The sequence below is a fragment of the Thunnus maccoyii genome, chromosome 10, assembly GCF_910596095.1.
Source record: "Thunnus maccoyii chromosome 10, fThuMac1.1, whole genome shotgun sequence".
Taxonomy (NCBI): domain Eukaryota; kingdom Metazoa; phylum Chordata; class Actinopteri; order Scombriformes; family Scombridae; genus Thunnus; species Thunnus maccoyii.
Window position 1 is genome coordinate 13,926,828 of NC_056542.1, and position 13,624 is coordinate 13,940,451.

At 39.2% G+C, this 13,624-nt stretch overlaps 1 protein-coding gene across 3 annotated transcripts; it reads right to left on the reverse strand.

Moving 5' to 3' along the window:
- Window positions 1-995: 995 nt before the first annotated feature.
- pex5 (peroxisomal biogenesis factor 5) lies at window positions 996-13,370 on the reverse strand. Of its 3 annotated transcripts, XM_042422925.1 has the most exons (17): window positions 12,969-13,370; window positions 9,246-9,402; window positions 9,087-9,125; window positions 8,791-8,908; window positions 8,519-8,665; window positions 8,228-8,312; window positions 7,640-7,730; window positions 7,164-7,286; window positions 5,987-6,100; window positions 5,527-5,610; window positions 5,052-5,171; window positions 4,674-4,817; window positions 4,452-4,522; window positions 3,688-3,909; window positions 3,338-3,503; window positions 3,093-3,250; window positions 996-2,265 (listed from the first exon to the last, which is right to left on the reverse strand). In XM_042422925.1, the coding sequence occupies exons 2-17, from the start codon at window positions 9,357-9,359 to the stop codon at window positions 2,019-2,021; spliced, it is 2,043 nt and encodes a 680-aa protein (XP_042278859.1). In that variant the 5' UTR covers window positions 9,360-9,402; window positions 12,969-13,370; the 3' UTR covers window positions 996-2,018. The 3 variants fall into 3 exon arrangements, with proteins under 3 accessions (XP_042278859.1, XP_042278860.1, XP_042278861.1); XM_042422926.1 differs by lacking the exon at window positions 5,987-6,100 and having other exon boundaries at window positions 12,969-13,368; XM_042422927.1 differs by lacking the exons at window positions 5,987-6,100; window positions 7,164-7,286 and having other exon boundaries at window positions 12,969-13,369.
- Window positions 13,371-13,624: the final 254 nt, after the last annotated feature.

The following is a 13,624-nucleotide window of genomic DNA, read 5'->3' on the forward strand; positions in this document are numbered from 1 at the left end:
TGAACATGAGGTACAGACAGTCTTGGGATGCAAACAACCATGCAAACCATGCAAACAACACATAAATGAAATGAAAGATACACCCATATAACAGTTTTTACAGCCGTCTGTAAGAGCTACTCACATTCTTTATGAAAAACTGAGAAGACATTTACATTTATGACTACAAAAATGACTATAAAACTTAGCTAAGAGTGTTATAAGGTTGATTATGTAAGCTTTTTTCTTTCTGTTGTCACTTAGAAACCCAAACAGTACATGTGTATCGGGCCACTCCCTTGTCAAACTGGCTGAAGGAAAGATTAGATTTCATGACTTGATAATTTTTAGGGAAATAAGAGAGGACAAAGCACAAAAAATATATCATGACTTTCTACATTATCTGTGGAAATGCATTCCCCCCATTTCACTTTGTAACAGAAATTAACTTAAACATGGAGGCTGGAGGGTGCCAATCATTATAGACTTCTACAGTGTTTGTATATAATCCATTAATGAATTTTCAATACATCAAATATAATTTAAACGTAAATGGATACATTTATTGATAAAATAATCAAAAGGCGATTAATTTGCTACTTAATAATTGCATTTCCTAATTTAATTGACTTTATTCCATTAACTTGTGTATCCGTTTATCATATTTAATCTCATTTGTTTCCTTTTTTCAATTTTTTTTCAACATACTAATTGATTCTTTTTAAACACCATAGTCTATAATTATATTGGTAACACAATCAAGGCTAAATACTTACTAAAAACAATGACTTAAAACAGGCTCATATCTCATATATCAACTGGAATTAAAACTCCAAAATACATTCTGAAACACAAGCCTGTTTTTCTTACTTTACTTTCATTATTTATTACATTTTAGATTTAAACTCTTGGTACAAATGTTCCCAACTTGCACACGCTGCCATCTGTTATCTGTATCTGGTTCTATGTCACCTGGAGAATTTGCTCATCGAGTCTGTAAAAAACAACAACAAATGTTTGGAATCAAAGCTTTATTGCTGAATATTATATTAAACATTGCAGTCAGGATATAACTAGCCTGAAAACAATTATAGTGCAACAATTATGTTACAATACACAATATGGCATATAGCATTATTTTACAATGAAGCAAATCGTTTTACAAGAGCGATATGAAAAAGAGCAAGAGGAGTCCAGATATTTCTCAATGATATTACAATTATATGATCTTATCCTCCGATGTACGATTAATGTCCCCAACCCACCCCAACACACACATAGTGTACACACACCTCATCATAACAGTAACAGTCCCGCTGGTTGTCAGTTCATTATCCAGGCTGATAATTGATTACGAAAAAATTAAATAAGGTATAAAAAAAACAAAACAAAACAAAACAAAAAGCCGCTGTAGCACTTCTGACTAGTGTATGTACTCTGGAACGGACTAATCCTTCTCTCGGGAGCACTTTTGATAAAAAGCAGTACTCTTCTCAATATCACAGCAATATTGTACCTTAAAATCTACATAACCGTAGTGAGTTTACAGTTCAACTTATAACCTGTTTTTAAGAGAAGCTGTGAGAGAGCTGAGTTTCATAACAAAAACTGTCACAACCATTTCTGGTTACTGAATACAGAATGGATTCAGTCATTTTCATTATTTACTTTCTTCATGAATTTCAGATGAATAATTTTGATATTTCATTAAACTCAGTTCTCCAGATCAACAGAGCGGGAGGAAATGTGAAGACTGTCAAACATGTACGATACAGTGACATGACTGTATTACTGCTGGCTGCTACTTTCCAGGTAGAGACTAATACTGCAATATTTGATAAAAGTCATTGAAGAGCACATGGGCACGAGATGTCTCTAGGATGGTGGATAATTCACAGTGTCTTCCTCCTCCATTTCTTTCTAACCGTTACTTGTTACCATGTCCCGGTTCTTTGCATCCTCCACTTCATTCAGTCACCCAGACATTTACCTCCCAGCAAGCCACATTCACACTCAATAAGCCCTCCCCTGGCTGGTCTTCATTCCGGCCCACCCTCAACCTCTCTCTGGCAGAAGTGAGCCAGCAACGTGTCCAAGTCCCGGCGGTCAGCAGCAGCGTACAGAGAGCTCTCTCCCATCATGCTGAGAGCCATGCGCAGGGTGGACCAGATGTTGTCAGACATCACGGTGGCTGCGGCAACTCCAGGCCCCCTCGCAGCTCTCGCTCCATCCCCGGCGGCCTGGCGCTGTAGGGACAGAGCTTCAAGGAAGTGCTCCACTGCCTCTCTGTGGATAGAACATTTAATTTTAGCTAGATTAACATTGATTACATTAAAACAAGTTGCAATATTCTGATATTAATCAGATAATACAGCTTTTTCTAAATACTTTGACTGCAACAGCACAATAATTGGAGCATATGTACGTATATGAAATAAGACACTCTGATAAAAAAATATAAGAAACACCTCCCAGTATATGGTCGTACAATTCTAACTACAGCCTGCAAAATGACCAAAAAGTTAAATTAACACCTCTCTAAAACAGTTTCAACTAAAACTGAACATTATAGTCTTCATGAAGGTATGATTTAATGCAGGGCTGTTTTTATTAGGCTGCTTCACCTTTAGCTAGTTGTGCCTCATAAACAGCAGCTGAGTGTATTTTACAGAACTACTGTTGCCATCTAGTGGAAGAAAAAACAAGTGTACTGCACAGGGGTTTGTTAGGTTCTAATAATATCCCAGATACACAATCAGACTAAAAGTAACACAAGTACAAAGAAAGTTTTGTGTTTGAATTTTAAACAAACGATACACATTATAGTGATTCTGTTAACTGAAAAGTGAGACAAGTTAAGTTGTTAAATGTAGAACAGAGAGCTTTGGTTTCTTAAGACAACGTGCTAAAGCCTTACATAAAACAGCCCTGGATCACAATAACTACATCTTTACATCAAGTGATCAAACCTCAAGTCTATGTTGAATTGCAATAGGGCCACTTGTGTGTTAATTTCCAACACTTCACACAAATACTAGTACTGGCTCATGTTTGCCACAACCTTCTCTTGAACCTTTTTTTGTTAATTTGCTGGGCTCCACAGTAATTCTGACCTGTGTGCTCCTAAGTTAACGCAGCTGATTCCCAAGTTGTAGCGACTGCGGACGAAACCTGGCTGCAGTTCCAGGGCTCTCCTGTAGGCGGCCACTGCCTCCTCTGAGCGGCTTCCATTCGCCAGCGTGGCGCCCAACTTATTCCACAGCAGGTAGTCCTGAAGGAGACAGAAGTAAAAAGTTCAGAAACAGACAGAAGATGTGGTGTGAACGAAGTGAGACTCGGTGTTGGTGTTAACACTAACCTGTGGTGTGACAGAGAGAGCGGCGGTGAAACAGTCCACCGCCTTGTCGTACTCTCCGCTGAGGTTGAAGAGAACTCCCAGACCACACTGCAGCTGAGGGTCCACCTGGGCGGGGTCGGAGTTTGCTGCACGCAGGAACAGGGTCTGGACATCAGTAAACAAAGATCTGTGTAGGGAACCCAGAAAGAAAGAGACAAGTGGAAAAAGAATCAGATCAAGATGCAATTTATTACCAGCATTTTACTGGATGCTTGACGTGTGATTTCTGTTTTAAAGCTGAAATTGTTCTGCATCTCATATAAGTACAGAACTGAACATAAACAATACAAGCAAGTCAGAGTGATACTCACTCAGGCAGCAGAGACCCGAACCTCTCCCTCTCCTTCTCCCTTTCTCTGGCACCCTCCTTCTGGCGTTCATGTTCATTCTGCTCCCACACAGAGCGGTATTTTGGATTGTGTTTTAGCCAATCACAAAGAGTCTCACAGGCCTGCCTGTGCAGCGATTCGTTGGTGAAACTGACAGCCAACGCCATCAGCGCAGTCAGGTTGTCATTCTTCAGCTCTATGCATCTGATGGAAGGAGAGAATGGAAAGACAAAAAGAGTCAGAGAAGAAATTACTTTGTCTTTATCCAGAGACAAGCTTGTAGTTGAGTTAATGGTGGATTAATGTCATATCGTACAACAAAAGTTTCAGAAATGTAGCCATAGTTACAGGAGTCAACTGGCAAGAGTGGTAACTACAGACATAAAGCTGAGCTGGAAGATGGTTTTTATTGTCAAGTACTTACATTTTTTTTTTGCTTTTCGCATAATGTGAATTTAGTTGACATTTACTCTAAATGGGGAGCAGAAAAGCAGCTTGAGCCTATAACCACTGAGCTCCTTACTGAGCCATGAACAAGTGAATCTTTAGTGTCATGCTCCATAAACCATATTTTATATCATTCACAATTTCTAAAACACTTTCTACTCAGAAACAGGCATTCATTGCAGACATCTCTGCCACCTGTTTCTAATTATTGCTAAATATACTGTTTTAATTTATCTGTTTTGCACTTAACGTGACGGTTTACAGTATTTTTATAGTATTTTGCAATTCTAATTTCTGACCTTCGGAGGGCGCTGATGGCAGCGAATTCCTGCTCGTTTTCTGCCTGGCAAGTTCCCAGATATTGCCAAGCCTGCAGTTTAAAGGAAATAAATTTACACACAGACACACATGATAATCATTATGACTGCTTTCTGTGGGGAAAAATACAAGTAAATTACAAGTAAGAGATATATTTATTAATATGAGAGTGATCAAAGAATTAAACACTGAAAGATTCTCACCAGTTGGTTCTCTGGTTCTCTCTGTACAGCACTTTCAAAGAACCGAACGGCGCCCGGTATGTCCCCGGCCTCCATCCTCTTTACTCCCTCTGACAAAGGGTCCGGGTGGGACATGTAGGGGTTGTCCTCTTCAAACTGGTACCCCTGGGACAAACAGAAGGATAAAGGGAGGATGCTCAAAGTGTTGCTATGTGTCTTCTCCTAACAGAGCACTGTGCAGAAGCAGGGACTGAATCATGAGCATGAAATGCAGTAACACATATAATGCGCTATTATCAATCAATGATATTTCTATGTCTTAAAATGCTGAAATCCTTCCAACATGAAAACAAATAGTGTTTCTTAGCAGATGCCTGTTCTGAGCAGGCTGACAGCTACCTTGTCATAAGAAGTGCTGAGTAGCTGATCGAAGTCAGACAGCCAGGGATGGCTCTCTGCATCCCTCTTAGCCATCTCCTCCCACTCCTGCTGCAGCTTCTCCCAGAAATCCACATCGCTCTGATAAAATGACACAGATACACACCATTACTTCACAGCGTCTCCTCACGTCATACATCATCCTGCACCATAGACAGTATTGACCTTTTCCGAAGGAGGAGTGAGTGTGTACTGATGGTGTTTTTGAGCACAACTGAGAAAAGAAAAAAACTCTTTTGACTCGAACAAGATTAAGTTACTTAAAAACCTTGATGCTAATTGTTGAGGCAGAGGAATTCTCTGTTTATTTCATTACCCACTGACATTTTTAAAATCTCAACCCTCCAGGTCACAATCTGCTTTTATCCTTATGTTATTACTTCATCCAATTAATGCGGTTCAGCTTTGAAGTTTGAGTTCCAATTGATTGCCTCACCTCCACTGCAGCTTTGGCTTGTTGGAAATCCGGTCCTGATGTGGTGAACTGGTCGACCCAGGCTTCAGCCGACTCCTCCGACACCTGAATAAGAGGCGAGCAATGACAGCGGTTGACTGTACTCTGCGTGTGCTGGCAAAGGAAATAATTATTTGAGCTGAGGATGGGGGACATTAAAACAGGAAAAATATAGAGGAAAGTGAATGGAAAGGAGGAAAAGATGAAAGAAGAAACAACACAGAAAAAGCAAATTTTCTCCTACTCTTCCTTATTTTCCTTACCTATTAACTCAACTAATTTTACCTTAATCACAGAGAAAATGCACTCTGCTGAGCGTATCTTACTTTTGTTTATGTGTAAAACAAAACACTAAGTATAACACTGGTGGCAAAACTCTAATATATTAATACCTGAAGCTAAATAAAGAAACCTATCGCTGCCACGACCACAGAGGTCCTACCTGCCTGACGACCTTGGCCCACTGCTCTGCCTGTTTAGCTTTAGTTTTCTCAATCTTCTGATTCTTCTCTGCCGGTTCCAAGGGAAGACTCCCTCCCCCTGTCTCTGTCAGGAACTAAGGCGGGAGGCGAGGAGGGGTGGCGAAGGGGAATGGGACAATGTTTTGAGGAGGCGGTGGGCAGTTGGTGAAGGGTTTATTTGGTGTAGGAGTATATTTAGGTGGTAGGAGGATTGATGGATGGTGGTTGTTAATTGAGGGAATGGCAAGTCGAGAGTTCGAAGGCAGGTCAAGAATGGAAAAGTACAGGTAAAAGTTAGAGGGCCATGGTTATGAACAGATATCCATCATAATAAACAAGACTAAGCTACACATGCAAAGTACAGGATGAAAGCCCTTTTCAGCCAGTAAAAGAAGCAAACAATAGATGAATAGTTAGGTATACTAAAGATGAAAATACTCACGGTAAGACAAAATTATGAAAGAGTGAATCAAAATGTTGAGTTACAAAATCAAAATTAGATAAAATTATGAAATAATAAGTCAAAAGTTTGCACAATAAAATTTTTTTCTGACTTATTACCTCATATTTTGACATACTATCTCATAATGTCTCACCATGAATATTTTTATTTTCCTCATGTCTTCACTATTTATGTCCATTTTTTTCTTTTCCTGGTGGAAAAGGGCTTCCGTAGTGTTGTGATTTTATGGGGGAAACTAGTTTAAGTCCTAAATCTGACTTCAGCCTTTTTTCTGCCTGAACTGAATGAAGTCAAAGGAAGTGAAGTGAAGTAAGAACTTGCAACACCAGCAAAAAATAAATAAATAAATAAATAAATAAATCAAGAACTGAGGGGAAAACTGAGTCAAGATGAGAATACTGATAGCATATACATAAAACACTAAATGTATGAGAAGACATGCTGATATTCATAAGAGCCCTCTCTTTGTTGAACAGTTTCCATCTGCAATGCTACAGTGCAGCCTTGAGATTCATATTACAGCGAGAGTAGTGGCTGCTTTTGGTTACATTTGTGGAAAATGTTACACTGCATCAGATACTAGGGTGATGAGTCACAAGGCATACGTCTATACTGTGCAGAAAAGAACCAATATGTTTCCCAAATGTATTCCCAGTTGCAAACCACCCCCGTCCTCGGTGGGCAGCGAGTCGTACCTGGTTGAGGTTGGAGGCCCAGTTCTGAGCCTCCTCGGCCTGAGCTTTATCTGTGAGCTGTTTGTCTGTTCTGCTCTCCACTGTGACACTGCCCTCGCCAATTTGCCTAATGAACCGCAGGAACTACACAACAACGAAAGGATAAAAAACAAAAAAAAAACAAAAAAAAAAACACGACAACAAAACAGCATTTACCATCACTAACTGGTCATGTTTATACTAATACACTGCAAGTTTCTTTCCAAAAAACTTAAAAGTCCATCTGACATCAATCTGAGACAATAAACTTAAAAAACAACAGTAAAACTGAGTCATCTACATTACCAGAGCACAAAGCTCCCGCAAAACTACTCAACAACAACAACAACAATAAAAGAGTGGAGAAAGAGTATGATGACAGATATGTGAAAAGAAACAACACGTGGTATATAAAAGGGATCCGACGGCTGTCAGGTGGACGTGAAGTCGCTGCTTACCTCTGTGTTCTGTAACTTGGGGTCTTCAACCTTTGAGACGAGCTCATTGGCTGTCTCCCTCAGCTCCTCTGCTGGTTGATACTCTTTTGTCCTGTCAGATTAACAACTAAAAATTATCAATATTATACCGTAAGGAGTTGTAAGATCAAAAGAAACAGGTTTACTCTGCATTTGCAGGCTGGAAAACATCAGTTCATGCTGAATGTTGTACTTTGCCTCGTTGTACAAGTGAGTACTATAGAGGTCAATGCACTATGTTGATGATTAGACATTTATAAGGCCAAAACATCAGCTGTGCTATACATTAGCTTTCACTTCCTGTTCGGATTCTTCATTGACTTTTTAGCTAAACATCACTACACAAGACTAGACAAGGTTAAAAATAAAATAGAAATATCCACTCAACGAGAACATTATCAAGGTATCCATTTTGTCTTTTTGTCCTCCTTTTCTCTTGTGTTGCCTTCTTCATTTAAGCCCAAATATTTACTGCTTATGCTCCACATTTATTGCAGTGCGCCTGAAGTAGTCATTTATGTAAGCAACTTTTCATCCAGATACAAACACTCTTCATTCCCTTGTCCTCACCACTCATTCTCCTTGTCTCCCAAGTCTCCCAGCCACAACTTCTCCTCCGACTGCTCCAGATACTCCTCCGCCCAGCGACCAGGATCTGGATCAGTGAAAAAAAACAAAGACAATGTGAAAAGAAATATTACATACTATGCAAAAATAAAATAATTTTCCCCAGAAACGTTTGCTCTTAGGCCACAGTGAAATGTATGACATAACAGTGTTGACTAAGCTAAGTGTGTGTTTACAGAGTGAAACACAGAAACAGGAGAGTAAGAAAGAGCGATTATAACAAACTAAAGCTACCTGCAGCCTCAGCGATAAACTCCCTCGTCCAATCAGCATCTGCAGCATCACCAAGAGCGATGAGTCCCGGCGTGGAGGCAGAGTCAGGACCCGAGACGAACTCTGCCGCCCAGTCACCAGAGAGAGCCAATGCTGCCACATCTGGAGCTATGACATGGAAATAAATGTTGCATGAAAATGCTGAAAAAAGTGATGTGGTCAAACCTACGTCATATACAAACCACAAAAAAAGAATAAATGAACTTAAAAAAAAATAAAATAATGAAATGTACCCCTCTGTGGAGCCTGTCTGTAGCTCTGCTGGTCGATCTGCTGCATTTCCTCCAACAGCTGACCCATGTCAAATGTGTGTGGGGGTCGTGGGGGCGCCTGAAGGAACTCATTCACCAGCTGGAGCCAAAAAATAAACAAGTTTTTTTTTACAGCTAACAGTGGTTGAATCAAACTTTTAGAGATTACATTCAGAAAATGCAAACAATATTTGGCAGACATAAACACCTGACATTGCTTTATTCATCAAATAGTGAGGAGGTTTTATTAAAATGTATAGAGTATATTGTCAACAGACCTCTTCCTCAGTTGCAATTTCAATGGGAGACGGGGCGATCTGAGAAAAAATGAGAGTAAAAATTTTCAATTTCAATGATAATACTGAAACTGTAGGACATTATTTGGCTGACATTATGCAGCTATTTCATTTACGAGTGGACATGTACAAATTACTCACTGTAGGTGTTGAGCGGTGCCGCCATGCCCCCCCTTCCTTGGTCATGTGACTGGTCAACTTCATGAGGGGATTGGCTCCCCCACATTCTGCCTCTACCAACTCCCGCATCGCCATGGCAACACAAGGACAAGGCAACCCCAATCAGACCACCTGAGAACTGAGAAGAGAATGAATAGATGCATTACTCTTTTTTTGTTGTTGTTGTTGTGGAAAACTGCAAAAAAATTCATTCTGAGAGTTAATGGTGTCATGTTTATTTGGCATCAGACCGTCGTTTGTAGTCACACAGAAAAACGGCACCGGATCGCTCAACTGAGAGATGAATTCAAGAATATTACCCAAAAGCAAACTGCTTAGTGTTAGATTTAATGCCAAAATGAAAATGACAACATTTCAGTCTCCCACAACATATAATTCAAAAACCAAACAAGCATGAATGCACAAACGAAGAAAACAAAAAACATTCTGTGTTTTTTAAATTAATTAAAGATTGAGAATCCCAAACATGATGCAAGACTGTACATTAGTTTGTTTTGAAGGGTTTTTAAAACACATCTGTCTCTTGTTCCTTTGAAGACCACTTGTAAGTTAACAAAATCATCTACCAAATGCAGGTTATCTAATGTAATGGAACATTTCCTTCTAATTTGGGATTTTTGTCATTTAGGCACCAATAAAATATCAGTATACTCACATATTCAAGCAGATAATCTTCAGTATTGTCGTCAAAAAATCTTATGAAACACTTTCTGTATCAGTAAATCTCTTATAAATATGTTTTCATGTTTCTGATCTCTCTAACGGCTGACAGACCCACCAAGGTGAAGTCGTGAGGGTGCCCACACTGCACTGACAGTCTCATGTCACATAACCAAATTCAAGCTCCATCTGCTGTTTTCCGTGTCATTTCCTGGCTTAGGTTGAACCATGAATAATGAGGATGCGACGGCCCGGCAGGCACAAGCATTCACTGCATATTTCGCTCAGCTTGTCAAGTAAGAGAAGTAAGTTTTTGCTTTTCACTGATGCCTTTACTAGCAACAAAAAGACAAGATTTAAAGCTACATCACCATATTATGATGATAACCAAAATCAGCATCATGTAGGGCTGAGTGTTGAACTTCAATACCTTTTCGGTGACAGCTAAAATGCGTCTGTGGCAACTGATATCAAAAGCTGTTATCGAATGTCTGATCATCTTGTTTCCTTTATTATTTAGGCCTAATTATTTTTATTTACTTTTATGAAGTATGGCTTCTTTTATAAAATTAAGAATGGGTGTTGTAGACATTGTTTATATTTTAAAGCAAGGCTGCAATGAATGATTATTTCCATTATCAATTAATCTGTCTATTATTTTCTTGATAAAATGATTAGCTGTTTGGTCTTTAAAATGTCAGAAAATGATCAAAAAAATGTCAATCAACATTTCCCAAAGCCCGAGCTGACGTTCCTGAATGTCTTTTTTTGTCCCGACCAACAGTCCACAAATCAAAGATATTCAGTTTACTATCTTAGAAAGAAACAAGGAAATATTCACATTTAAGAAGTTATAACCAGATAATTTTTGTAGCTTTTCTTTAAAAAAATGTCTCAAAACAATTAATGGATTATGAAAATAGTTGGCCATTACTTTTCTGTTGACTAACTAATCAATTAATTGACTAATTGTTGCAGCTCTATTTTAAATATTATTGTATGTATTGAAATTCTAGTATTGAAAAACAACAACACAACCATACTGTAATATAATATCACAGATAAATACTACACAGTAAATATTGATAGCAGGTCGAACGTCATTTTTTAAGTGATGATCACTCACCCGATGGTCCAAAATCAAAACAGCAAAAACAGAAAGTCCTTATGACAATTACTGACTGTTTTAGTCACTTAATGCAGCTCTAAACCCTGAAAATAATTAAATGTGGTCCAGGAGGCAAACCTGCTGCTCATCTCACTGACCTATATCCACAGCCCAATGATGAACAGCTGACAAACTGTTATACACGCTGGCCTACTCAACTTCTCTAACCCCCCGGGAGAGATACGTAACAGTTATAATTTCCATAATGAACTGTCAGGAATAGAAATTTAATTCCCCATCTACTCTACTCTCTACTCTATTCTACTATAGCAATGTTCACTTATAAATCACTACAGAAAGTATCATTCTTGAGAGTCCATCCACGTGGACGATCCATTGATTACACAGTATAGGCTATAATTTTAAGGATATTGCGTTGCTAATGATTCAGACAGCTGCTGTATGATGATTAGGGTCAAAGTAAGAGGATTAGACAAAGATATTAATACTCACACTATCGCACATAGGCCGCAGTGACACCTGTTTACTTTACATACCACAAACTCATTGGCTGACTGAAAGTTGTGCAAATAAAAGGAGTAAGTGTGTTTTTTTCTACTGGCCTACACATTCTACATAAATGTAGTAGTGCAGTGGTTCTCAAACTTTTTCACATAAAGGACCCCTAAACTGGCACAAATTAGACCACGGACCCCCATCTGATAAGATTTTTGATTCTAGAGGTTTAATTACAGAAAGTGTATGAAACCTATGACCAAAATATTCACACATTCTGTCATTGTGTTACTTATAGATGGAATTATAGTGAAAATAAATGATTCCCCTTTTTGCTAGGGACCCCTGGAGCCCCCTTAAGGGCCCCTGCGGGTCCTGGGACCGCAATTTGAGAACCACTGAATTAAAGGATAGGTTCACAATTTTTTTAAGTCTGTCTTAAAACAACAGTCAGGTGTCCATATGAGCACTGAAAGAGGTCTTCCTCACTGTAATCATTCCTCCTGTTCACACTGGCTATTAAAAGATCCCCATTAATGTAAGTGATGGCGGACAAAATCCACAGTGTGTCCACACAGTCATTAACTTCATCTGCTTATATGAGTCTTCAGCAGTCTGAGTTAGTCATATCAAGTGGATATCTGCCACATTTACAGTCTTTTTAGCATCAAATTCCCTCTTTGTGTGACAGTGTTTCCCTGTTGAGCTGCAGTGGAAGAATAGTAACAAAAAGAGGGATTTTGGCACTAAAAACGCTGTAATGTTGACAGATATCTACTTGATTTGACTCATCTGGACTGAAGCTTCATATCAGCTCCAGGTTAACTTTAAAATACATTTTTTCACAGAAGGAGGCTTGTGGATTTTGACCCCCATTACCCATTATGAGGGGATCACCTGATGGCCAGTATGAACAGGAGGTAGGCTATTATTATAGCAAGAAAGACCTATTTCAGTGTTTACTTGGCCACCTGACTATTGTTTTAAGACACACTTGAAAAACTGTGAACACCTCCTTTAAATACAAAGGACAAATATTCAAATGTGGTTGGCTGACAGATATATTTTTTTTTTAATGCCAAACTACTGTCATGTGTCAAACCAGTAAACTGACTGGGTGACAGTGAATGAACACTGATAGCAATGTTTTGCTCCAATGCTAATTCTGGCTTCACTCTGCAACAATAGCTCGGTAAACGTGACTAGCTACGTGAATTTCCTCTCATGCAGCCAACATGCTTCCCGTCAAATATCGAGTCAAAAAAGGGGGGGAAGATTTCGGACATGAACAAGCCTTTTGGCGTACAACAATAGCGAGTGTAGCTGTCGTTAGCTGACGGTACTAGCTGGCTCCAGTAGGGCCAGTAGCAGACGGTAACTTAGCATGATGTTCATCTCACCGCCGACAGCTGCTGCTGTAGCCGACCCGACAGTCCCTCCTCTCCGGTCTGTTTCCGTATGATTTTATAACCGTTTTACGACAAAAGTTGCCGCATCCAGGCTGTTAACTCCCGCGGTAACCGTCTGAAACACGCCGCTGTGTGTTTTTAGCGCTTCTCTTTTTATTTACGTTCCTCCTCCATGACCCACAAAACCCCTTGCCTGGTCGTTTGGGGAGTCTCTCTCCTCTTCTGACGTTACGCCGTTACGTTTCGTATTCTCAGAACGGTCTTACGTAAAAAGACGCCAGGCATGAAAAATACTGGACGGAGTCTGGATCCAACCAAAGTTCAAAGGCTTTACGTAAAAAAAAAAAATATTGCGCAGGAGATCAAAGTCCAGCAAATCGCAGGTTGGAGAGCAGTTGTCAGGTGCAAAAACACAAGTGGCAGTCATATGATAAAATGTAAGATTGTGTACTTTATATATAATAATAATAATAATACAATGTTTGTGTTTAGTCCTAGTTTGTAACTCTTATTACATTTGACACCTGTATCTGGATATTAGGCAAGACAAGTTTATTTGTATAGCACATTTCAACAACAAGGCAAACAAAGAGAGACCATACATTTTATATTTAAAAAAAGACATTTAAATACAATTCAAAATAATA

Coding starts and splice junctions, on each gene's coding strand:
- pex5 (XM_042422925.1), bottom strand. CDS start 9,359: ATGGCGATGCGGGAGTTGGTAGAGGCAGAATGTGGGGGAGCCAATCCC. Junction 7,287..7,639: donor CCAAGTTACAGAACACAGAG/GTAAGCAGCGAC, acceptor GTTGTTGTGTAG/TTCCTGCGGTTCATTAGGCA. Junction 4,523..4,673: donor GAGAACCAGAGAACCAACTG/GTGAGAATCTTT, acceptor TTTAAACTGCAG/GCTTGGCAATATCTGGGAAC.